Here is a 26,414-nt window from a genome sequence, read left to right as displayed (position 1 = left end):
GAATAGAGAGGAGGCTTCTGCCAACGGGCCCAGTAAGTGATAATGGAGGCTCAGACCTAGCTCAGTATCTCCTGTGTGCCAGACACTGTGTGAAGCACATATGACCTGCCTCAGATACACCCCATTTTCTGTGAACAATCCTGTGGTCCTCCCTCTTGTCAGGTGAGGAAACTGAGTCCCAGAGATACTAAGTAACTTGCCCAAGGTCACAAAGGTTCCCAAGATCAGATCTTTAACTTCTAGCCAATAATACTTTGTTTATTTGGTATACCACAGAACTTTTGGAAAGTATCTGAGGGTCCTTATTCCAGAACCATTAAAAACAAGGCAACAAATATTTTTTGGCCAGGAATACATATGGAGCTTCCTAACAGACAAAGCAAAGAGAGAAAGCAGAAAAGTAACTCAGGTCTCTTGCACTCTTAAGGATTTGCACCTCCTGGATACAAAACTTGTCAACTCTCTGAATGCATCAGAAGGTGGAAAACAGGAGGATCTGGACCTTTAGGGCCCATGTTATTCTGGCCTCTTCCAGCCTGTAAACATAATTTCTCTACCACCTTGTATATATACATACATACACGCACCCCTACATAGAGAGGAAAATCCTACAGAGTTGGTGGGTCTTAGAGTACAGTGACTGCCAGATCCAAAAATGTCCCTGAACTAGTGATACAGCCCTACAGAAACTGTCCCAGGGTTCAGAGTGCATATCCACAAACTATGTGAGACCGATTTTTCTGCTGTGGAGCTAGGATGCCCACTCTCTGTCCTAGGCATCCTCTACCATCAGTCCTTATGGGTACAAATTCATTCAGTAGCCTAAGCATCAGATAACTGGTGAAGGGGTGTGAAAATGTGACAGCTAGCTGGTCCCACCACAGAATCTGCACCATGTGACACTCTCACTTAAAGCCCCCACCCCACCTTACTGGTAAGTCATTACAATTGTTCTTAAGATACATTTTCTCAAAACCGTTGCTATTGTGAGTGGTCATTTTGGACCATGAGGTAGCAGGTGAATTTGGCAGAGGTACAGCACAGGAGCAGCCAGCTCTTTGGTGATCTTGGAGCTGCCACTCTAGCCCTAAACTGCCTGCCTCCAAGAGAATGATCACTTTCCATCCTGTTCCATCCATTGGTGTTTAGAGTGGTGTTTGTATGTGCAGCCAAACTGAATCCTGAACAATATATCAGACTTTTCTGTCTTGACAGATGTGTCACTAAACAGAGACACATGGGACCTGTGGGGGCAGGAGGGATGAATAATGATGAAGGACAAACTGGGAATGAAACGGTGAGGAGAGACAAAGGATGATGGCAGGGAGATGAATGAGCAGTAGAGTGGAGTGAATGTGGGTAGTGTGGGGCATGAGGGAATGACTGTGCATTCAGTTTTGAATCAATTTGAATCAATTTATGGATGATACTGAATAAATGATGGGAAAATGAGGTACCATCTAAGTGACAAAAATTGAAAGTGGAAGGGGACTGTGAGTGAATGGGGCAATGGAAGGTAGTGAATGGGGCAATGGAAGGTGGTGAATGTGAATGGGGTTGAAAAAGCAAGAGCGTGCAAGTTGATATGAGTACCAAGGATTGAAGGGTACATGAATGATGGTCTATGGCCCACAGTATGAATAAAAAGAGGCTAATTTAGGGGAAAAGTAGCAGAGAATGAAAGTCATGTCAGGCACAGAAGGAAGAATGGGGTGCACAAGGGACAGAATAAAATGAAATGGAAATGAATATGTGGTAGAATGTAAATAAGTGAATTGGGTCAAGTTTGTTTGAGTGAAGATACTATGAGGAAGGAAACTGGCCAGAGGTGAATGAGGGGCAGACTTGGATTCAGTTCAGTCCAGTTGCTCAGTCGTGTTCAACTCTTTGCAACCCCATGGAGCGCAGCACACCAGGCCTCCTTATCTATCACCAACTCCCGGAGTTTACCCAAACTCATGTCCATTGAATCGGTGATGCCATCCAACCATCTCATCCTCTGTCATCCCCTTCTCTTCCTGCTCTCAATCTTTCCCAGCATCAGGGTCTTTTCAAATGAGTCAGCTCTTTGCATCAGGTGGCCAAAGTATTAGAGTTTCAGCTTCAACATCAGTCCTTCCAATGAACACCCAGGACTGATCCCTTTAGGATGGACTGGTTGGATCTCCTTGCAGTCCAAGGGACTCTCAAGAGTCTTCTCCAACACCACAGTTCAAAAGCATCAATTCTTTGGCGCTCAGCTTCCTTTATAGTTCAACTCTCACATCCATACATGATTACTGGAAAAACCACAGCCTTGACTAGATGGACCTTTGTTGGCAAAGTAATGTCTCTGCTTTTCAATATGCTATCTAGGTTGGTCATAACTTTTCTTCCAAGGAGTAAGCATCTTTTAATTTCATGGCTGCAGTCACCATCTGCAGTGACTTTGGAGCCCCAAAAAACAAAGTCAGCCACTGTTTCCCCATCTATTTGCCATGAAGTGACGGGACGAGATGCCATGATCTTCGTTTTCTGAATGTTGAGTTTTAAGCCAACTTTTTCACTCTCCCCTTTCACTTTCATCAAGAAGCTCTTTAGTTCTTCTTCACTTTCTGCCATAAAGGTGGTGTCATCTGCATATCTGAGGTTATTGATATTTCTCCCAGCAATCTTGATTCCAGCTTGTGTTTCATCCAGCCCAGCATTTCTCATGATGTACTCTGCACATAAGTTAAATAAGCAGGATGACAATATACAGCATTGACGTACTCTTTTCCCAATTTAGAACCAGTCTGTTGTTCCATGTCCAGTTCTAACTGTTGCTTCCTGACCTGCATACAGATTTCTCAAGAGGCAGGTCAGGTGATATGGTATTCCCATCTCTTTCAGAATTTTCCGCAGTTTATTGTGATCCACACAGTCAAAGGCTTTGGCATAGTCAATAAAGCAGAAATAGATGTTTTTCTGAAACTCTCTTGCTTTTTCGATGATCTGGCACATGTTGGCAATTTGATCTCTGGTTCCTCTGCCTTTTCTAAAGCCAGCTTGAACATCTGGAAGTTCAAGATTCATATATTGTTGAAGTCTTGCTTGGAGAATTTTGAGCATTACTTTACTAGCATGTGAGATGAGTGCAATTGTGCAGTAGTTTGAGCATTCTTTGGCATTGCCTTTCTTTGGGATTGGAATGAAAACTGACCTTTTCCAGTCCTGTGGCCACTGCTGAGTTTTCCAAATTTGCTGGCATATTGGATTATATTGGACTGACTGGGATTAGATTGGGAAATGCAGGGTAGCATTCCAGTAATGGGCAGGGATCCCACTGAGAATCAGCCCAGGTGAATGAGCTGAAGCATGTATGTGAATGGAGGTAAAGATGGTCAGAGTGATAGAGGATGGAATTAAAGAGCAGAAGAAGGTGAGGAACTGGCTATTATACAGCAAAAGGAGAGAGGGTGAAGGTCACTTGGCCCAAGATGAGTAAAGTGGGGGAAATGAGGCCCAATGTGAGTAAAAAGTGGTAAATCTGAGACAGAGTGTGACTCAGTGAGGGTACTGTGGGATGAAGTGGGAGCAACTCAACATGAATCAGGAGCAGAACGAGAGTGATGAGTGGAAACAGGGGTTACATTGGGAATGACTTTAAATGAATGAGACAATGAGAGGCAGCATGTGAGTAAATGGAGGCAGTGAAGATAGAGGCAGTGAAAAATGAGAAAGAACAGAGGGGATCAAGCGTAGAGTAAGTATGTGTGGATAACTTGGGCTAGTGTTTGAAAGTAATACAGTTCCAGGAAATGCAGGTAATATGGAGGCAGCCCTTGAGAGAATAGAAGTGAAGAAGGGGCAGAAAGAGAGTGAATGAGGCGAGAATGAGACCCAGAGTCAATGAATAAAGCTGAAGGATGGGCCGCATGAGAGTGGATGGGAGTCATTTGATGCAGTGTCAGGCAGTGAAGGTTAAAGTAGGAAATGAGAGTCTGAGTGGGAGTGAAAGGAGGTGAAGAAGGAAAGGATGTGAGAGAGCTTGGGTTATAGCAAGTAGAGGGTTACGGAATTATAGTAACACAGGGCCCAGCGTGAATGAATATAAGTGGATACAAGACAGTGTAAGTGGACAAGGGAATAAACGGTAGAGTGAGAATGGGGGTGAAAAAGCAGTAGAGTGAACATGTATATGTAATATATAATGTGGGGCAGATTCCAGTAAATGAGGGTGGAACAGAGCACATTAAGCGAAGGGAGATGAAGGAGGTGCTGAGAGTGAGTAAAGGGAGGTAATGTGGAGCAGAGGGTGAGGGCACAGTAATCATATTTTATAGAGCATGAGGAATCTGAGGTGGTGGTAGACATGGTGTAGTGACTAGAGCTGACTGCTCAGCAGAGTCAGTGCAAATGGAGGTGACCCAGTGGTAGAGCATGATTAATGGGAATAGAGTGGGACAGTGTTAAGGAACATCAGGGAATATGTGCTGAGTGTGAGGTTTAGCACTTGGGTCCTGTCAGTCCCTTGGGTGTCCCAAGCCCCTCTCTCCCTGCATCCCTTTCTGACATCTCTGGGTTTCTCCCTGTCCCTGTCTCCTTCCACCTCTGTGCATATATCAGTATATTTCTTTTTTCTTTGTGTGTGTCTTTAAGAGAGCTGGCACAGGGGAAGATGGTGAGATGCCCAAACCTCTCTCTGGCCTCTGTGTTCTAAAATCTATCACCTAGCTCTTTGCTCATAAAGCCCAGAGTTCCAGTAACCCCTAGTTCTGCACACTGCAGGGTGAGTCTGAAGCAGGGGAGTAAGTTAGGACGACTTGCGGCTGTCATAATGCAGGTCTCAGGCACTATTGTGGTGATCCTGATGGCTGCCAACGTGGAGGCCAAGATCTACGAACGCTGTGACCTGGCAAAGAAGCTGGAAGCAGCAGGCCTCAACGGCTTCAAGGGCTATACCATTGGAGACTGTGAGAACCCAGTTGCCCCAAATCCCACCCATGCAGTGAGCTGCCCACCACACTCAGACCCAGACCCCACCCCCTTGCTATCTGTTATCTCCCCAGGCTAGGGAATGATCCTCTTGGTCACCCTCTGACTGTTATGAGTAGTTTAACTAACTCTAGTTTCATCATCATTGCCTTCCCAACCATTTACCCTCATCTCTACTAACACCACCATCATTACCATCAATGTCACCACTGCTTAAATCACCATGAATGCCATCACCACTGCCATTACCAACACCTTTCCAGAGTCACCAACATCAACACCACCACCAAACCAAGATCATCACCCCCACAACTGAGAGGAAAACCATGCCTGCCCCACTCCCTCCTACCCTCTTCCCTCTTCCCAGGACTCATGCCTCTCTGCTACCTTTTCCCTCCCTGCTCCAGGGCTGTGCATGGCACACTATGAGAGTGGCTTTGACACTTCCTTCGTGAACCACAATCCCGATGGCAGCAGTGAATATGGCATTTTTCAGCTGAATTCCGCCTGGTGGTGTTACAATGGTGTTACACCCAGCGAGAACCTCTGCCACATGGATTGTCATGGTGAGGCAGCACTGAGGACACACTGAAGCCCTGCCTGGCGCCTCCCCAGCGTGCAGAGGGCAAGACTGCCTAAGCCGTAATCTTGAGTAACAAGCAGAAGATTTATAGGGAAAGGAGCAGAGTTGCCTGGGCTGTTTCAGATCCCAACCAGCCTGTATCCTTACCCAGACTGCCCTGAGGTGCTGTCTAGGTCAGGAGGACTCAGAGCTCCCAACCCTCACCTAGAATGGAGGCTGCCATTTTCTAGGACTAGGAATCAGGAGGGGGAAACTGTCCTGATTTGGGATTAGGATTGTCCAGGCCTAGAGGGAAGAAGCTGCTATCTGTCTGTAGGAACAGAAACAAGGTACCTCTGTGCAGAAAGGAGAGAATTTTCCAGACAAGAGTGTTGTATTGTTAAGGACAAAACTGAATAGCAGTAGAAGTTGTTCAGGGGTGGCCGAAATGGAGACTAAGGCTATCTGGGACCAGCCCAAATGGAGGTTGAAGCTGTCCAAGTCCTGCCACAGTGACAGAAGAGGTAACCCAGGACTTGTCCACTTGAAGGTTGAGGTCATCCAGGACTAGTCAACATGGTGGTTGAGATTATTAACTAGTCCAAATGACAGTTAAGGTCATCCTCGTCCATCCACCATAGCAGTTAAGATCATTTAGGACCAGGCACCATGGTAGCTGCAGTTGAACAGGACTAGTCAACATGGAGACTAAGGTCACTTGTAGCCAATAAGAATGGGTGTTGAGGTTATCCAGGACCTGACAACATAGTGTTTGAAGTCCCCAGGACTGGCCAACCTTGCAGTTGAATGGTTTCCCAACAAGCCAACATCCACTGCAGTTGAGATCATTCATAACCAAACAAAATGACAGACAGTTGAAGTCATACAGAATTGGCCAACATGGAGTCTGAGGTTGTCCAGGACCAGTCAATATGGTGGGTGAGGTTATATATAACCAGCCAACATGATAGTCAAAATCACCTAGGATCAGTCAATGGGTTAAGGTTCTATAGAACCAGTCAACATGGTAGTTGATGTAATTCATAACAGGCTGATAAGTAAATCAGGTCATCTAGAATCAGGCAGTATAGTGGTTGAAGATATTCAGGTTCCAAGAAACCTAGAACCCCTGGTCCCTTCATATACTGTCACCCTGTTCCTAGTACCCCAGAATACTCTGTCACCTCTTCTCTTTAGAACTGCTCAACCGCCATATTCTGGATGACATTATGTGTGCCAAGAAGGTAGTGTCCTCAGAGAGTGGCATGAGTGCTTGGTACGTTCATGGGGATGGCTTGGACCCTGGGTAGCTGGGATAGTGCCACTGTCACCCCATCAGCCTGTCCACTTCATCCTCCCTCTCTCCCTTCATTTCCCAGGGATTCTTGGAACCAACACTGTTATGGCTATGATTTATCTGAATGGCTCAGGGGATGTCATATGAATGCAAAACCTAACAAAAAAATTATTTCATGACTCAGCTTCCCAGGAATGGAGATTTTATTTTCCTCTCTGTCCTTTCTTCTGTGGCTATAATAAAGGATGATATCTGTAAACAATGCAAACAACCTCTGATGTCTGGCTTTCTTCATTTTTCCAGTGCCTTAAGGTGCCCCTATTCAATCACTCCCTCCATATAGTCAAAGCTCTAATCAGGGGACATGAGATCACTTGGGGTGGGGCTGGAAGATAATGTAGTGATTAAGAATATAGGTTCTCCTGGGTTCAGATACCATCTCTACCACTTACTAGCTGGGTTGCCTTGTGTAAGGCACTTAATTTCTTTGTGCCTCTGTTTCCTCATCTGCAAAATGAGGATGATAGTGGTAGTAACTATCTCCTGGGGTTGTTGAGAGAATTAAATGAATTAATGTCTGTTTAAGGTACATAAAGTGGTACACAAAGCAGTTCTAAGTCTGGAGGTAGAAGAGTGGAGTAGGGAGGTATGAAAATTGGCTTCCCTTAAAAAGTATCACTCCCCGTTGAAGTAACTATAGGGTGTTTAAGGCAAATACAGAATCTTCAGGGGAAAATTGAATTGGTTTCAGCTTACACAGGAAGCTCAGTAGGAATTGGGATTTTGAAGCATTCAAATTCTCTCACATAGTACCATTCTAACTCTCAGCCCCCAACTCCTTCTTTCATGATCTATAACCAAAGTTTCAAATGACAAACTGGGAATTTAGGCCAGGAATTCAACAGCTGCACAAGGTAATAATTATTTTTACAGTCCATTTTGAGCAGAGAATTTAGGCATTTGAACTTGCCATTCTTTCCCTTTATGCTGGCCAGCCCCATTGGAAGCAGCCACCCCCATGAGGAAACAGTCTCTCACATTCTTTGTATTCTTTGATTGCAGTGGATATTCAACTACCCAAAGCCTTGTTTTCAGTGCTGACTTCATTCAAGATAAGCACAGATGATCATTAAGGCGGCTATCTGCACTGCATGCTGAGAAATGCCAGAGCCCCCTTCCTTAATGCCACCTGGATTTCCCCTGCCTTCACCCTCAACCAGCCTAGATGACCAAATTTCACATTTCCTTGAGGGTCCAATAAAAGGTACCATCACACTGGATACCAATTTCTGAATGAGATACTTATTTATCAAATGAAGCATAGATAAACTCTGGTGAATTTAAGTAAAAATCAGATCTTCTAAAACCCTAGCAGGTAGCTCACAGTATTTCTGGGAAGATTGCATGATCAAATTCAGAAAGGGGGAAGGTCCACACACACAGAAAAAGCCAAAATCTTGACCACAGAATAGGTCGGGGCAGATATACTAGCACTGGGACTTCCCTGGTGGTCCAGTGGCTATGATTCTGCACTCCCAATGCAGGGGGCCTGCGTTCAATCCCTGATGAGGAAATTCGATGCCACATGCAGCAACTGAAAAGATCCCACATGCCACAAGGGAAGATCAAAGACCACAAGTGCTGCAACTAATACTGAGCGCAACTAAATAAGAAATACGGGCATTATCAATTGTTGCTTTTGAAAACTGGATTTGATGCCCTAGTGTTTCCTTCACATTGTTCTGATCATGTATCCCTTCTATTTATTTACATTTATAGTATATCATTGTTATTCCTTGAGTGGTTATCTCTAGATCTCTAATTTTATATCATGGGGTTTACTGATTCTTCTGACCATCAAGGTGTTCTCCCTGAATTGAGCCAGAACGTAAGAGAGCCCCTTGTGCTGGCAGGCCTTTGGTTTCCTGAAGAGTTGCATCTCTTTAGTTTTGCCTCAGCAGGACACCTTTGACTGACATGAAGACATTTTAAGTCACACATAGAGCAATGTTATCCCCGCATTTATCACAAGATTGCAGATGAGGCTGAACTATCAGAAAAATGTCTTCAAACCTCAATGCCAGGAAATCTTTGCTTCTGAGAAGTGGCTCACTTTCCCTATATGGTTGAGATAAATAAAGCAAGTGTTTTTCCATCCCTTTATGTCATGGCTTCCAAGAAGCTCAGAAAATAACTAGCTCAACATAATTATTAAAGATCCTATGATCTACATATATACGTTTCAATTTTGCTTTGGTTTTGCCCCACTTTTCTAGTCCTGCTGCTGCTGCTGCTGCTGCTAAGTCGCTTCAGTCGTGTCCGGCTCTGTGTGACCCCATAGAAGGCAGCCCACCAGGCTCCCCCACCCCTGGGATTCTCCAGGCAAGAACACTGGAGTGGGTTGCCATTTCCTTCTCCAATGCAAGAAAGTGAAAAGTGAAAGTGAAGTCGCCCAGTCATGTCCGACCCTCAGCGACCCCATGGACTGCAGCCCACCAGGCTCCTCAACAAATAATAATATACTAAAAACATAAGGTTTATTATATGTGTGCCGGGTATTGTTCTAAACACTCAATTATCTTCACAACAACCATAATGGTGTAGGTATTATTATTACCACTCTCTTCATCATCATCCCCATTTCACAGATGGGGAAACTAAGGCGCAGAGAAGTTGGAGACTTGCCTGAACTTAGAAAGTTATTAAGGACACTTTGGGTCCAGAGTCTGTGTTCTTAATTACTATTAGTTCCTTGCCTCTAAGTGTCCTAACAGGTCGCAGGGAGGGGAGCAAATAACAACTTGCCTGGAACTTAGTCATGTCTGACTTGTGGAGTGAGGGCAGTGGTCTAAAAAGGCAGAACAGTTGAGTGAAGAAAACAGAAGAGTTGGAGATGGCATGGAAAAGTTAGATTGAAAGTTCACCAAATCATCAGGCTAGAAGTCCATAAATGCCAGTTAAAATGGCCATAACTATAGCCAAAAAATGGGAAAGAACATGTTTTCCCCGCAGACCTCCATCATTCAACATCACCACCCTATCAGGGACCTCACCGGACCTCCCAACACTCATTCTCACCCATTACTGACTCCAGAGACCCGCCCCCCATTTCACACCCTACAGACCCTCCCATCACTCCAAATACCCTCATCATTCACTCTACAGATTCCCCCATCACTGACTTTAGAGACCTCTCATCACAAACCCCACAAATGTGTCATCACACACACCCCCAAAAAAACACACCCATCAATTACCCTACACACCCTATCACTCATCCCACATCCCCTGTCACGCATTCCACAGATGCTATCACTCAGCTTACAGACCTCTCACCATGTACCCCCGGAGACTTTTATTGGTCATATCAGAGCACCTCTCCAAGTAATCACCCAGTAAATTCACGTCTTTACAAAGCCCATACTCACACGAGTAACTGCCCACAGACCACTAGCCCTGTCTCACTTTCATTCTGAGTGAACCCTCTACCCTCTTTCATCCCCTTCTCTGATGTTAAGAACAGAATTCTTATTCTGGCGAGATCTGCCTGGAATTTCCAAAATCAGTCACAACTTCTTCTGACAACTACTTTCTTGGTCCTTGACCCCCACCATCGGTGCATTCCTGATCACCGGGCAATTGCTCTTCCTAAGACCATCAGTGTTAGTAGCCCGTAGCATCACTGATAGCAGTGTTCTGTAACAGCATTGACTGTGTGTGGCTGGCAAGAAAAATGGCCGTGCCAATAAACCAGATCATCAAGGGAGCAGACATCTTTACAAAGGTTACCACTCTATAGCAGAGAAAGTTTGGAAAAGATGGAATTTCGGAAAGAATTTGAAAATTTGCAATAAAAGCAGAACCTTTTGTATAAAGGCTAGCGATGGGCAAGTTATACTCACATTTTGGGGAGGTTCCTGGGAACTCATAGGTACAAACATAGAGCTGAGGACCACAGACCCCTGTGGGGAGATACCACTGGGGAGATGCAGGAGGGAGGCCAGGAATAGTGCAGCTCTCCCTGGAAACTATTACAGGAAAGAAGAAAGGCAAAGCTGGGAATGATACACTCCTCTAGAGATCAGTCAGTATGCATCACTGGAGACATAGGGAGAAAGTAGTGGGTAGTAGTCCTCTCAAGAAGATAAAATTATGGAGATGCAGTAAAGCAGTCCTTATGATAGACGCCATTGGGCTAGCAGTGGTGAAGGCCCGAGTTGGTACGCTCCTCTGTGGGAGATACCACTGGCATAGATGGGGGGAACGCTGAGGGTGGTACAATTCTGTACTCAAAGAAAGAGATGTATGAAGAAACTGGTACCAGTAAGCATAAGTACACAGAGTTGGAGACAGAAGCCCCAGGGGAATTGGGGCAAAATGGGATCCTAAAAGGAGACTAGGTGAGAATCCAGATCTGATAGTGACCCTCCAGGCCCATTTTGCATCCTCCTCCTGGGAACCGACCACAGAAATATGAGGTGTAACCAAGATACCAGGGTCAAAGTCCTATGGGTTGGGGCCCTGGGTCTCCCTGAGGCCTAGAGGAGGAACATACAGGGGGCAAACCAGTGCTCAGGTTCTGAACCTTTAATGCTCTACCATATTAATCATACTCTACTACTTAGTCAGGTGAAAGGCAAAATGCATGGGACACTAAAGGAGATTGTTTTTTCCAGGCTTTTGCAATAGGGAAGACTTTCTTTAAAGAGAAACTTCTCAAAGGCAAGGAAAGCAATCTAGGGTTTTATGTTGTTGTTCAGTCGTTCAGTCACTCATTCATGTCCAACTTTTTGCGACTCCATGAACTGCAGCACACCAGGCTTTCATCCTCACTATCTCCCAGAATTTGCTCAAACTCGAGTCCATCGAGTCAGTAATGCTATCTAAAGAAGCAGGTAAAAAGAGTCATATTTGAGTCATGAGGAAGGACGAGGACAGGATTTATCTTGGAATATGCAGAAGTATGGGGGACTGCTATGGACTGAATTGTGTCCCTCCTAAAATTCATATGTTAAATCTTTAACCCCCAATGTGCTATTATTTGGAAATAGGGTCTTAGGGAGTAATTAGCGTTCAGTGAACTATTTTTAATTAATTAATTTTATTTCTTTATGGCTGTACTGGGTCTTCATTGCTGCGTGCAGGCTTTCTCTAGTTGTGGTGAGTGTCAGGGTACTCTCCAGTTGCGGTGCACGGGCCTCTCATTGTGGTGGCTTCTCTTGTTTCAGAGCACTGGCTGAAGGGCAGGTGGGCTCAGAAGTTGCGACTCGTGGACTCTAGAGCACAAACTCAGTAGTTGTGGTGCACAAGCTTAGCTGCCCCATGGTGTGTGGAATCTTCCCCAACCGGAGATTGAACCCGTGTCCCCTGCATTGGCAGGCAAAATCTTAACCACTGGACTACCAGAGAAGTCCTGTATCTCATATTAATACCTTTTTATTTCAAACAATGTTCTCACATATTTATTACTGAACTAACCTGCTAGTGAAGAAACAAAGAGAACATAGAAACAAAGGGAAAAATCACTTTTCTAATAAAACCTGTGCAAATTTCCAGATAGCAGTAATGTTTTCAGCTTGGTAAGATGCTAGTGACTCTGATACAGCATAAATATGTGTGCCATCTTATGTGCAATTCCTTACAGACCCAGCTTTGTTAGTCTCCAGTGTCTCCTCTTGGAGTTGTACCTGATTTTATTACCAGTTTATTCCCAATCCATTAGGGAATGGGACTATTCTTCTTTTGTTTCTTGTCCAGGAATCACTTAATCCTGAAAGTCTTATGAGAAGAAAGTCATAGCGAGGAACAGAATCAATTGAACACACACCACAATTGTGGAGAAAGGGAGAGACAGTCAACATCTCTTTTACTGTGGTAAAATACACATTACATGAAATTTACTATTTTAATCATTTTAAAGTGTACAATTCAGTGTCATTTAGTACATTCACAATGCTCTGCAACCATTTCCACTATTTAGTTCCAGACCATCTTCATCACCCCCCAAAAAAGTGCTTACCCATTTCCTATTCCCTCCTACCCCCAGCCCATGGTTATTACTAATCTACTTTATATCTCTATGGATTTGCCTATTCTGGATATTTCATGCAAATAGAATCATATACTATGTGGCTTTTTGTATCTGGTTTATTTCACTTAGCATGTCTTCAAGATTCACCCATGTGGTGGTATGGTATCTGTAATCATTCCTTTTCATGGAAAAATTGTACAGCTATACCACATTTGGTTTATCCACTCATCAGCTGATAGACATTCGAGTTGCTTCCACCTTTTAGCTGTTGTGAATAGTGCTGCTATGAATATTTGTGTACAAATTTGTGTTTGAATTTCTGTTTTTAATTTTATTGGGTACATTCCTAAGTGTAGAATTGCTGGATCATATGGTATTTCTATGTTTAACTTTTTGAGGAACTATTTTCCACTGTTGCTGCACTGTAGGTGTCCAATTTCTCCACATTCTCCCAAACACTTGCCATTTTCTGTTTGTTTTTATTATAGGCATCCTAATAGCTGTGAAGTGGTATCTCATTGTGGTTTTGATGTGCATTTTCCTAATGATTAGTGAGGTCACAAAGAGTCGGACACGACTGAGCGCCTTCCCTTTCACTTTTCACTTTCATGCATTGGAGAAGGAAATGGCAACCCACTCCAGCATTCTTGCCTGGAGAGTCCCAGGGACGGGGGAGCCTGGTGGGCTGCCATCTATGGGGTCACACAGAGCCAGACATGACTGAAGTGACTTAGCAGCAGTAGCAGCAGTGAGGTCTTTCCAGGTGGTGCTAGTGGTAAAGAACCTGCCTGCCAATGCAGGAGACATAAGAGATGCAGGTTCGATCCCTAGGTTAGAAAGATCTCCTGGAAGAGGGCATGGCAACCCACTCCAGTATTCTTGCCTGGCGAATCCCATGGACAGAAGAGCCTGGAGGGCTACAGTCCATAGAGTCAGACATGACTGAAACGACTTAGCATGCATGCAATGCCTAATGACAGTGAGAATATTTCATGTGCTTATTGGCCACGTGTATGTCTTCTCTGGAGAAATGTCTTTGGAAAAAAATGTCTTTTGTAAATGGATTTTTGTTGTCAATTGTAAGAGTTCTTTATACATTATGGATACCAAATGCTTATCTAATGTATGATTAGCAAATACTTCCTCTGATTCTCTAGGTTGCCTTTTGACTCTCCTGATAATGTCCTTTGATGCATCAAAGTTTTTATTTTTATTTTCTGGTCACACTGTGCAGCTTGCAGGATCTTGGTTCCCTCACCAGAGATTGAACCCAGGCCCTTGGCAGTGAAAGCCCAGAGTCCTAACCACTGTACCACCAGTGAGTTCCCAAAAGTTTTACATTTTGATGCAGTCTAATTTCTCTAATATGTCTTTCATTGCTTATGGTTTTAGTGTCATATCTCAGAGACCATTGTCAAATCTAAGGTCACAATGATTTACCCCTATGTTTTCTTCATATAAGAATGTTTTACTTCTTATATTTATGTCTTTGGTAAATTTTGAATTAATTTTTACATGTGATATGAAGTTAGGTTCCAATTTCCTTCTTTTGTATGTGGAAATCCAGATGTCCTCGCACACTGCTGAAGAGACTTCTCTTTCCCCCATTGAATTGTCTTGGCACTCTTATTGAAATCAATTGACCATAAAAGTGTGGGTTTATTTCTGGATTTTCAATTATATTCCATTGACAGGTACATCTATCTTTGTGCCAGTATCACACTGTAGCTTTGTAGTAGGATTTGAAACCAGGAAGTGTGAGTTCTCCAATTTGTTCTTTTTCAGATTGTTTTGGCTATTCAGGGTCCTTTGTAATTTCATATAAATTTTGGTACCTGCATTTCCATTCCTGCAAAAAAAGAGGCCTTTGGAATTTTGATAGGAATTGCATTGAATCTATAGATTGCTTTGGGGAATATTGCCATCTTAACAATGTTAAGTCTTCCAGTCTGTGAACACTGGAAGTCTTTCCATTATTTAGGTCTTTCATTTCTTTCAATGAAGCTTTGTATTTTTAAGTGTACAAGTCTTGCACCTATTTGGTTAAATTTATTAATAAGTATTTTATCCTTTTTGATCCTATAAAATGGATCATAAATAGAATTACTATAAATAGAATAAAATAGATTATAAATAGAATTGTTTTTCTTAATTTCTGTTTCAGATTGTTCATTGCCAGTGTGTAGAAATACAAGTGATTCTTATATGTTGAAATTTTACATTGCCACTTTGCTGAATTTAGTTATAAGTGCTAATAGGTTTTTGTGGATTCTTTTTTTTTTTACTTCAATAAAAATATTTATTTATTTATTTATTTTTAACTTTACAATATTGTATTGGTTTTGCCATACATCAACATGCATCTGCCACAGGTGTACACGTGTTCCCCATCCTGAACCCCCCTCCTGCCTCCCTCCACATACCATCCCTCTGGGTCATCCCAGTGCACCAGGAGTGTGTGTGTGTGTGTGTGATCATATCATCTTGGAATAGAAATAGGTTTACTTCAATTTTGGTGCCTTTTATTCCTTCCTTGACTGAAAATCACTCTGGCTAGACCTTCAAGTACAATGTTTAGCAGAAGTGACAAAACTGGGCCTTCTTGTCTTGTTCTCCATTTTAGGAGGATACTTTCAGTCTCACTATTGAGAATGAGATTAGCTATGGGTTTTCTATAAATGCCCTTTAACAGGTTGAGGAAGTTGCCTTCTATTCCTGGTTTGTTGAGTGTTTTTTTAATCATGAAAGGATGTTAGATTTTGTCAAATGGTTTTTATGCATCAATGAGATGGTATTATGTGGTTGAGATATTTTCTAATTTCAGTTGTAATTTGCTCTTGATCCATGGGTTATTTATAAGTGTGTGACTTATTTTCAAACATTTCAGGATTTTCTAGTTATCTATTATAGACATGTAGTTTAATCCCACCGTGGTCAGAGAATATACACTGTATAACTTCATCCTTTGAAATTTGTTGAGACTTTCTTTATGTACCAACATGGGATCTAGTTGGATAAATACTCCTCATGCACCTGAAAGGACTGTGAATTCTTTAGTTATTGGGTGTAGTAATTATATGAATTTGTGCTAATTATATGAAGTTGGTTAACTGTGATGTTCAACTCTTCTATATCACTTCTGATTTTCTTCTGTTTGTTCTATTCCTGACAGAGGTGTGTTCAAATCTCTAGCTATGTTGTGGGTTTGTCTATTTTACCCTTTAATTCTATCAACTTTCACTTTGTATGTTTTGAACCTATGCTACTATGTGATGTAGTAAGCAGAATAATGAACCCCCAAAGATGCCCCGTACTAATCCCCAGAAACTGAATATGATGAGTTACCATGCACATGAATGCTTTTTACATGACAGAAAGGACATTACAGGTGTAATTAAGATTATTAATCAGTGGATCTTAATTTAGAGAGATTATCCCACATTACCCATATAGGCCCAGTGTAATTGTTCAGTTCAGTTCAGTCGCTCAGTCGTGTCCGACTCTTCGCGACCCCATGAATCGCAGCATGCCAGGCCTCCCTGTCCATCACCAACTCCCAGAGTTCACTCAGACTCACGTCCATCGAGTCAGTGATGCCATCCAGCCATCTCATCTTCTGTCGTCCCCTTCTCCTCCTGCCCCCAATCCCTCCCAGCATCAGAATCTTTTCCAATGAGTCAACTCTTCGCATGTGGTAGCCAAAGTACTGGAGTTTCAGCTTCAACATCAGTCCTTCCAATGAACGTGCAGGACTGATCTCCTTCAGGATGGACTGGTTGGATCTCCTTGCAGTCCAAGGGACTCTCAGGAGTCTTCTCCAACACCACAGTTCAAAAGCATCAATTCTTTGGCGCTCAGCTTTCTTTATAGTCCAACTCTCACATCCATACATGACTACATTGTTGTGGGGAAGAACTGGGCCTTTTCTGCTGACCAATGCTGGCTGTAGGCATTTCAGTTTTCAATGCATCTTATCAATTTGCTGAGCATACTTCTCAGATGTAATTGTTTTGCCAAGATTCAGAAAGCTGTAGTGGATCAGATGGGCTGCAGACCACCAAACCTTGACCTTTTTTTGGTGCAAAAAAGGTGGTAGCCAAAGTACTGGAGTTTCAGCTTTAGCATCATTCCTTCCAAAGAAATCCCAGGGCTGATCTCCTTCAGAATGGACTGGTTGGATCTCCTTGCAGTCCAAGGGACTCTCAAGAGTCTTCTCCAACTATAAACACAAATAAAATCACATCTAAACACACCATACTCAAATTGATGAAACCCAAAATTATAACAAAAACCTTAGAAGTAGACAAAGGAAAAACAATAAGATGAATGGCTGGGTTTTCAAAAGAAATTCTGGTAATTAGAAAAAAAATGGAATGATATCTTTGAAGTGCTGAAAGGAAAAAAAAATCTGCCAACTGAGAATTCTACACCCAATTCTATACTGGTAGTCCAAAACAGCAGATGAAATAAATACAAATATTTAATACAAAATTTAATACAAAGCTAAGAGAATTCATCACCAGTAGACTTATACTACTAGAAATACTAAGTGGAGTTATTTTAATCTGATCCCAAATGGAAGCAAGAAATATAGAAAGGAATGAAGAGGCACAGAAAAGTTGAACATAAAAGGATGAAAAAATATATACAATGAAATCACTAATAGAAAGCTGTTGTAGCTATAACAATAGCAAAGCAAGGAGGCTGTAAGGTAGAAGTATTGGTAGAGATAAAGAAGGAAATTTCATAATGATAAAAGTGATAAAAGCTTCAGAAGATTCAGCAGTTCTCGAATTTTAATCTACCTGCATTATTAGCTTTTGTTGCTGCTGTAATAAATTATCACAAACTTAACAGCTTAAAGCAACACCCATTTATTACTTCACAGTTTCCATGGGACAGATGCCCAGGCAAAATGTGGCTCAGCTGGGTTCTCTTTTGAAGGTTTCTATATAAGGTTGAAATTATGGTGTTGTCAGGGCTGTGTTCCTTTCTGGAGGCTCTAGGGAAGAATATACTTCCAAAGTCATACAGTTTGTTTTCATAATTCATTTATTTTTTCACATAGTCCCCTCCATCTTTAAGATGACAGTAGCATGGCAACTTCTTTCTGTGCTTTGAATCACTGACTTTCCCTTCTGCCTTCCTCTTCTACCAGTATCTGCTTTTAAGGGCTCATACAATTACACTCTCATCTCACATGCTAGTAAAGTAATGCTCAAAATTCTCCAAGCCAGGCTTCAGCAACACGTGAACCGTGAACTTCCTGATGTTCAAGCTGGTTTTAGAAAAGGCAGAGGAACCAGAGATCAAATTGCCAACATCTGCTGGATCATGGAAAAAGCAAGAGAGTTCCTGAAAAACATCTATTTCTGCTTTATTGACTATGCCAAAGCCTTTGACTGTGTGGATCACAATAAACTGTGGAAAATTCTGAAAGAGATGGGAATACCAGAGCACCTGACCTGCCTCTTGAGAAACCTATATGCAGAACAGGAAGCAACAGTTAGAACTGGACATGGAACAACAGACTGGTTCCAAATAGGAATAGGAGTATGTCAAGGCTGTATATTATCACCCTGCTTATTTAAATTATATGCAGAGTACATCATGAGAAATGCTGGACTGGAAGAAGCACAAGCTGGAATCAAGATTGCCGGGAGAAATATCAATAACCTCAGATATGCAGATGACATCACCCTTATGGCAGAAAGTGAAAAAGAACTAAAAAGCCTCTTGATGAAAGTGAAAGAGGAGAGTGAAAAAGTTGGCTTAAAGCTCAACATTCAGAAAACGAAGATCATGGCATCCGGTCCCATCACTTCATGGGAAATAGATGGGGAAACAGTGGAAACAGTGTCAGACTTTATTTTTTTGGGCTCCAAAATCACTGCAGATGGTGAGTGCAGCCATGAAATTAAAAGACGCTTACTCCTTGCAAGAAAAGTTATGACCAACCTAGATAGCATATTCAAAAGCATATTCGGAAAGAGTCGGACACGACTGAGCAACTGAACTGAACTGAACTTATATGAGATTTCAGTTATATATTGCTATGTAACAAATGACCACAAAACTTAGTAACTTACAACAACAACTATGTATTATTTTAAGGAGTCTGAGGATTGCCTGGGTAATTCCTCTGCTGTTCTCACCTGGGCTCACATATCCAGCTGCAGTCAGCTGGAATGTCCAAGAAGGCCTCTCTCTCATGTCAGGGGCTTTACCTGGGGTGACTGTAATGGCTAAAATGGCTGGGCCTCTCTTCTCCACTTAGATTTCCATCCTTGACTTCTTTGCATAATGGAGGAAGAGTTCTACAAGAGTGAAGGCAGAAACTGCAAATCTCAAACTTTTGAGATTTGGGCTATAACAAGCATAACATCACTTCTGTGACATTGTACTAGTCGAAGTAAATAACCAGGCCAGCCCAATGTAAGAATGGGAGAAAATGAAAAGGATTGTGGCCATTTTAAACTTACTACATGTGGCAAAGAAATAATGTTCCTCCTAATTTTTCCAATACCAATGCCCATCTGATCTAGATCTTAAATCAAATTAGCTATTAATTCTTCCACCACCAATGCTTCTCTGTTTCTTAGACTCATGAATCTGTTACTACTTCTACAATCAACATCCCTGAGGTCTAAACTGCATCTTTGGTATTGCTAATATTCCCCCTATAACTACCCCTCCTGACTATTCAGAATGTCCAGGTTTCTCTTAACCCTTCTATCAGCAGTGTTCCTCTTGCCTGAGTATCAAAGGTAGATCTCATACAACCATTTCACAATCAATGACTCTGCTATGGATCATTAAAAATATGTTAATTCTTTTGTAATTAAAGTATGGGTCTCAAATTATGAGTCCCTTTTCCACCATCAGTATTGATCAAATGTGCTCTTGAATCTGTATCTTGAATCTATTCTAACTTTTGTTAACTCTGTCAGAGACTTTGGGATTCCAGGGGCAGAAAGATTGTAAAGAGAAAGTGAAAGTTGCTCAGTCATGTCCAACTCTTTGCAACCCCATGAACTATATAGCCCATGGAATTCTCCAGGCCAGAATACTGGAGTGGGTAGCCTTTCCCTTCTCTGGGGGATTTTCCCAACCCAGAGATGGAACCCAGGTCTCCCACATTGCAGGAGGATTCTTTACCAGCTGAGCCACAAGGAAAGCCCAGAAAGATTGTAAGTGATAGGCAAAGATTGGCCTTGGCAGATCTCAGAGGAGCCAATGGGAGGCTGAGAGGATATTAGTACTGAGTGACAGGCAGAGGTGAACTGTACCCATTTGAGGGGCCAGTGGCTGAAAGTGACAGGCAAGGATAGACACTGGGAAGACAATGGAAGGCCTGGAAGACAATTATGCTTGGGCTATAAGTGGCAAGCAGGAGTTGACTCTGCCCTACTGAAGGGGCAATGGGAGGCTCAGAAGATAGTGAGAATGTGACACTAGCACTGTGAATGACAGCCTGGAATGGGCTCTGTCACACTGAAAAGCCAGTGAAGGCTTCCCTGGTGGCTCAGTGGTAAAGAATCTGCCTGCCAGTGCAGGAGACACAGGTTTCATCCCTGGTCCAGGAAGATTCTACATGCCATGGGGCACATTAGCCTGAGGGCCACCACTATTGAGCCTGTGGTATAGAGTCTGGGAAATGCAACTACTGAGCCCACACACCCTAGAGCTCCACAACAAGAGAAGCCATTGCAATGAGAAGTCCATGGACCCACCACTTGCCACAACTAGAGAAAAGGCTGTGCAGCAATAAAGACCCAGAATAGCAAAAAAAAAAAAAAAAAAGCCAATGATAGGCCTGGAAAGTGGTAATGCTGGTGCTGCAAATAACAGGCTAGGGTGGATCCTGCCCAAATAAAAGGGTCCGTGGGAGTCCTGGAGGGTGCTGACCCTGGGGCTGCAAGTGACAAGCAAGGGTTGGCTCTATCAGCAGTAAAGAATCTGTGGTAGATCTGAAGGATTGCAGTGCTGGGGTTTGATGGTCAGATAAGGTGGGCCATGCCAGCACTGAAGGAACAGTAGAAATTCTGGAGGGCTGTGAGTGATAGGCAGAAGCAGGTTTTATCCTACTGAAGCCCAGTGGGAGGTTGCAGGAAAGGTGATACTGGGTCTAAGGACCAATAAGAGACATGGAGGGTGGTAATGGTGGGTCTGTGAGTGACAGGCCAGGTCAAGTTCTACTGGATTAAAGACTCAATGGAAATTGTAATGCTAAGGCTATGAGTGACAGCCTGGGAGCACGCCCTGAAACCATTAAATGATCAATGAAAAGCCTAGACAGCAGTGACTCTTGGGTTGTGAGTGATGGGCAGGTGCTGACTTTGCCAATATATAGCCCCATGGCACCCCACTCCAGTATTCTTGCCTAGAAAATCCCATGGATGGAGGAGCCTGGTAGGCTGCAGTCCATGGGGTCGAGAAGAGTCGGACACGACTGAGCAACTTCACTTTCACTTTTCACTTTCATGCACTGGAGAAGGAAATGGCAACCCACTCCAGTGTTCTTGCCTGGAGAATCCCAGGAACGGCGGAGCCTGGTGGGCTGTCATCTATGGGGTCACACAGAGTCAGACACAACTGAAGCCAACTTAGCAGCAGTAGCAGCCCCAATATGAGTCAGTGACCCCAAGCCTGGGAGAAGTGGTACTAGCATTGAAGCCAATAGGAGGACTGCAGGTGGTGATGTTTGGACCAAGAGTGACAGGTGGGGATAGGCTCTGCCACATTGAAGAGCCATCAACCAAATCCCTTTGCTTTAACCATGAATCTGGATTTCTACAAACTAGTCCACCATCACCTGTTTCATATTCCTGACCATAAACCTGAGACTTTCTTATCTATTTCACCATAATCTGACATCCCAACTGTACCTTAGTAAACACTTTCACCAACACTTTTCTGGTCTAACATTAAACCCAGTCAGTCAGTTTAGTTTGCTCAGTCGTGTCCCACTCTTTGAATCCAGGTCTCTGTCAAATATTGTGCCATTAATGGCTTTATGATCTCAGGTCAATTCCAGCCCTTTATGAACTATTCCATCATAAATGCTATTTTGGTGTAAATCTTGAATCCAGACTGTTATTAACAATACCACTATCAATACCCCTCTGCTGTAAATTTGTATCTGGCCCTGTGTTAACTATTCCAACATCAATTTCATTTTGATCTGGATACCAAATCCCAAGCATCAGACAACTCTTCTATCATTGCTGTCCCCCTAAACTGACCTCCAATTTGGGTCTCTGTTAACTTGACTACCATCAATTTCCTTCTTTTTTAGAACTTGTCTTTGGTTCTATTATCTTGTCTTTGATCAATGCCTCTATTAAGTTTTCCAGTATCTCTGATATTCTAGACTGATTTCAAAGTCAGCCACTCTAAACTATTCCACCTATACCTTGAAACTATAGTAATTAACTCTTTAATAATTAGTGTAATACAAACAATAATCACGCTTGGGTCTAGGTCTCAAATCCTTGGCTTCTGTCAATTCCTTCATCAATGCCTCTCTGCTTTGAAATTGAAAAATATCTCTGTCAACTTCTCCACTGTGAATATCCATCTGCTGTGACCCTGAAGCCAGGTCACTTAACCACCATTAATGCCCCTTGAGTCTGACCTTGAAAGTGAATTTCTGTTACTATGTCTCCATTAGTGTCCCTCAGCTGTAACTTCAAACCCAGAGCCTCTATTACCTCTTCCAACATGAATGCCCCTTTGGACAGACCTCAAACTCAAGTATATTTTAAACTATTCTACTATCAAGGTCTCTGTGGATTTACCTTAATCCCAGGCCCCTGTTAACCCCTCCACCACAAATTATCTTCTGGTCTAGATCTCAAATCCCAGGCCTCTGATTTATCTACCTCTATCAGTTTTATTCTGGTCTGACTTCAAATTTTGGTTTGTGAATTCTTTCAAAATCAGTGCCCCTTTGGCTTAGATCTAAAATCATGAACCTGTTACCAGTTCTATTATTAATGTTCTTCTCAACTTAGGACCTAGAATGAATGCTTTTACTTTCAAATTCTCTCTGGGCTGATACTGAACCTGGACACCTGTTACCTGTTCCACTATCAGTGCTCCTCCTGTGACCCATGTGTCTGTTAACTATTCTTCCATTAATACCCTTCTAGTCTAACCTTGAATCTGGGCTTTTGTTAAATATTTTAATATCCAGCTTTTCAGGTGTGAACTTGAACCCAAGATTTTCAGTTTTCCCCTATTTATTGAGGTATAACTGACAAACAAAAAGTACCACCCTGAGCTTCCCTGGTGGCTCAGTGGTAAAGAATCTGCCTGTAATGCACAAGACCCAGGTTCAATCCCTGGATCAGGAAGATCCCCTGGAGAAGGGAATGGTTATCCACTCCAGTTGGAGAAGGCAATGGCACCCCACTCCAGTACTCCTGCCTGAAAAATCCCATGGACAGAGGAGCCTGGAAGGCTTCAGTCCATGGGGTCGCTGAGGGTGGTACACGACTGAGCGACCTCACTTTCACTTTTCACTTTCATGCATTGGAGAAGGAAATGGCAACCCACTCCAGTGTTCTTGCCTGGAGAATCCCAGGGGTGGGGGAGCCTGGTGGGCTGCCGTCTATGGGGTCACACAGAGTCGGACACGACTGAAGTGACTTAGCAGCAGTAGCAGCAGCATCCACTCCAGTATTCTCACCTGGAGAATTCCATGGACAGAGGAATCTGGTGGTCTACAGTTCATGAGGTTGCAAAGAGTCAGACACAACTTTGAATGAGCACCACAATTAAGTTAATTAACACATTTGTCACCTCACATATTTACTCTTGGAAGTGGTGGTAAGAACAGTTAAGATCCGCATTCTTAGCAAATTTCCAGTATACAATGTATTATTAACTATAGTAACTCTGCTGTAAATTAGATCCCCAGAACCTATTTCTCTTTTTACTGAAAGCTTGTATCGTTTTACCAACCTCTCCCCATTTCCCCCACCCCTTAACCCCTGGCAACCAACATTCTACTCTTTGTTTCTATGAGTTAGTTTACTTTAGATTCCACATATAAATTACACCATACATATTTCACTAAGCATAATGCCCTTCAGGTTCATCCATGTTGTTGCAAGTGGCAGGAGTTTCTTCTTTTATTGCTGTATAATATTCTATAGTGTGTGTGTTCATGTATTTTCTTTATCCATTCATCTGTCAACAGGCACTTAGATTGTCTCCATACCATGGCTATTGTGAATAATGCTGCAATGAACATGAGAGTACAGATATCTCTCAGAGACTCTGATTTCATTGCCTCTGGGTATATACCCAGAAGTGAGAATACTGGATCAATTTTTAATTTTTCAAAGAATCTCCTCACTTTTCCTTATAGTGGCTATTGTTGTTTGGTTGCTTAGTTATGTCTGGCCTTTTGCAACACCATGGGCTGCAGCACACCAGGCTTCCCTGTCCTTCACCATCTCCCAGAACTTGCTCAAACTCATGTCCCTTGAGTCAGTGATGCCATCCAACCATCTCATCCTCTGCCGTCCCCTTCTCCTGCCTTCTATCTTTCCCAGCATCAGGGTCTTTTCCAATGAGTTGGCTCTTCGCATTAGGTAGCCAAAGTATTGGAGCTTCAGCTTCAGCACCAGTCCTTGCAATGAATATTCAGGACTGATTTCCTTCAGGATTGACTGGTTTGATCTCCTTGCAAGGAACTCTCAAGAGTCTTCTCCAGCACCACATTTCAAAAGTGGCTGTACCAATTCACACTCCCACAAACAATGTATAAATGTTCCCTTTTCTGCACACTCTCACCAACACTTGACATCTCTTGTCTATCAAGCCTCTTTTTAGTATTACACCATCTATGCTGCTCTGGCATGACCTTAGCTTGGGCTTCTTCAAATTATTCCATCAGTAACTCTCTGTTCTAGACCTTTAAACTGTGCCTCCACCTTCACTTATACAATCAGTAACCCTTGATTCTGAACTAGTACCTATGTCTCTGTTAACTATGCTAACATCAAACCAACAGCCTTTCTGGCCTGATGGCTTGGGATTTTGTTCATTCTTCCTCTATCAATGACTCTGTGATTATTAATTTTTATATCAATTTTACTGGACCATGACTTTGGTTGAATATTATTCTGTGTGTCTGAGAGTGTTTCTTGATGAGATTAACATTTGAATTGTAAACAAGTAAGGCAGATTGCCCTCCCTAAAGTGAGAGGCCCTATCCAATCTATTGAAGGCATGAATAGAAGAAAAGACTCAGTAAGGGAAAATGCACTCTCTAAGCCTAACTATCTTTGAGATGGACACCATTCTTGTGCACCCTGACTGTAACTTACACCATTGGCTCTCCTGGGTTTCCAGCTTTCTGATTGCAGATCTTGGGGCTTATTAGCCTCCATAACTGTGTGAGCCAATAACTTTATAATAAATCTTTTTATGTATGCATGCCCATGTGCACAAATGTGCACACACCACTAGACACACACACACTCATACACACATACACACAATCAGTTCTGTTTCTCTGAAAAAACCCAGACTAATACAACCCTTTTGTTCTGATTTGGAACCTGGGCCCCTGTTAACTATTTAATCATTAATACTTTTCTGATTTGACCTAAAACTCAGGCTTCTGTTAAGCATCCCATCTTCACTAGCTTTCTGCTGTAATCTCAGCCCAGGCCTCTGTTAACCTTTCCACCATCAATGACCTCAATCTCAGTGTTCTTGAACTATTCCATTATCATTGCTACTCTGATCCAGGCCTCTGATATTAATCCACTGACAATTTTCTTTTGTGAACTCAAACATTTGTCTCTATTAACTCTTCTATCATCTGTTGTTAACTTGAACTTGGGTTTGTTTTTATTCTTCCATCACCATCATCTGTCTGCTATGACCTCCTATTCTAGTCACCATTTTGCTCCCCATGCCCTCTAGTCTATGTTTTGAACCCTTCTGCTAACCATTCCATCAGCAACGATTCTCTAGTCTAGATATCAAATCCTAGGCCTCTGATCATACTTTCCCCACCGTGCCCCTCTTCCTTGACTGTAAATTTAGGTTACTCTTAACTCTTTCACTATCAATGGTTCTTTGCTCTAAATCTCAAAGCCTGGGTCTCTGAGCTCTGTTCTGCCATCAGTATCTCTGGCTTTTATTGTCAATTCAAGTACTTGTTAATGGTTCCAACATTAATGTCCCTCTGGACAGACCAAAAAGTTGAATACTTATTAAACTTTCCACCATTTATGTTGCTATGGTCCAATCTCAGTTCAGGCCTTCTTCAGGTGACTATACAAGGGTGTGGATACCAGGAGTGACTCATTGGAAGGCATGACTCATTCGGATACAGTAATATAACAGTCTACGACAATTGTTAATAATTCCCACATCACTGCTGATCCAGGTCTCTGTTAACTTTTCCAATATTAATGGCCTATGATTCTTAAGTAAAATATGTGACTTTGTGAATTCTTCTACCATCAATACTCCTCTGGTCTGGATTTTGTTCCTGGACATATGGAACAAATTTCACCATAAAGGTCTTTTTGGTTTGTCCT

The 26,414-nt window shown here is 42.6% G+C and overlaps 1 protein-coding gene across 1 annotated transcript; it reads left to right on the top strand.

The window, feature by feature from the left end:
• The first annotated feature begins 4,491 nt into the window (after positions 1 to 4,491).
• LOC113886686 (sperm acrosome-associated protein 5) lies at positions 4,492 to 7,171 on the top strand. The gene is made up of 4 exons (XM_027533015.1): positions 4,492 to 4,934; positions 5,364 to 5,522; positions 6,716 to 6,794; positions 6,898 to 7,171. Exons 1-4 carry the CDS (start codon positions 4,799 to 4,801, stop codon positions 6,992 to 6,994), a joined length of 471 nt encoding a protein of 156 aa, XP_027388816.1. The 5' UTR covers positions 4,492 to 4,798; the 3' UTR covers positions 6,995 to 7,171.
• Positions 7,172 to 26,414: the final 19,243 nt, after the last annotated feature.

Source organism: Bos indicus x Bos taurus, chromosome X, assembly GCF_003369695.1.
Source record: "Bos indicus x Bos taurus breed Angus x Brahman F1 hybrid chromosome X, Bos_hybrid_MaternalHap_v2.0, whole genome shotgun sequence".
Lineage (NCBI taxonomy): Eukaryota > Metazoa > Chordata > Mammalia > Artiodactyla > Bovidae > Bos > Bos indicus x Bos taurus.
This window is presented reverse-complemented; position numbering and strand designations above follow the sequence as displayed.

Excerpts from the sequence above, each read along its gene's own strand:
- LOC113886686 (XM_027533015.1), top strand. The coding sequence starts at position 4,799 with ATGCAGGTCTCAGGCACTATTGTGGTGATCCTGATGGCTGCCAACGTG. Across the intron at positions 5,523-6,715 it reads CTGCCACATGGATTGTCATG|AACTGCTCAACCGCCATATT; the intron begins GTGAGGCAGCAC and ends TCTTCTCTTTAG. Across the intron at positions 6,795-6,897 it reads GAGAGTGGCATGAGTGCTTG|GGATTCTTGGAACCAACACT; the intron begins GTACGTTCATGG and ends TTCATTTCCCAG.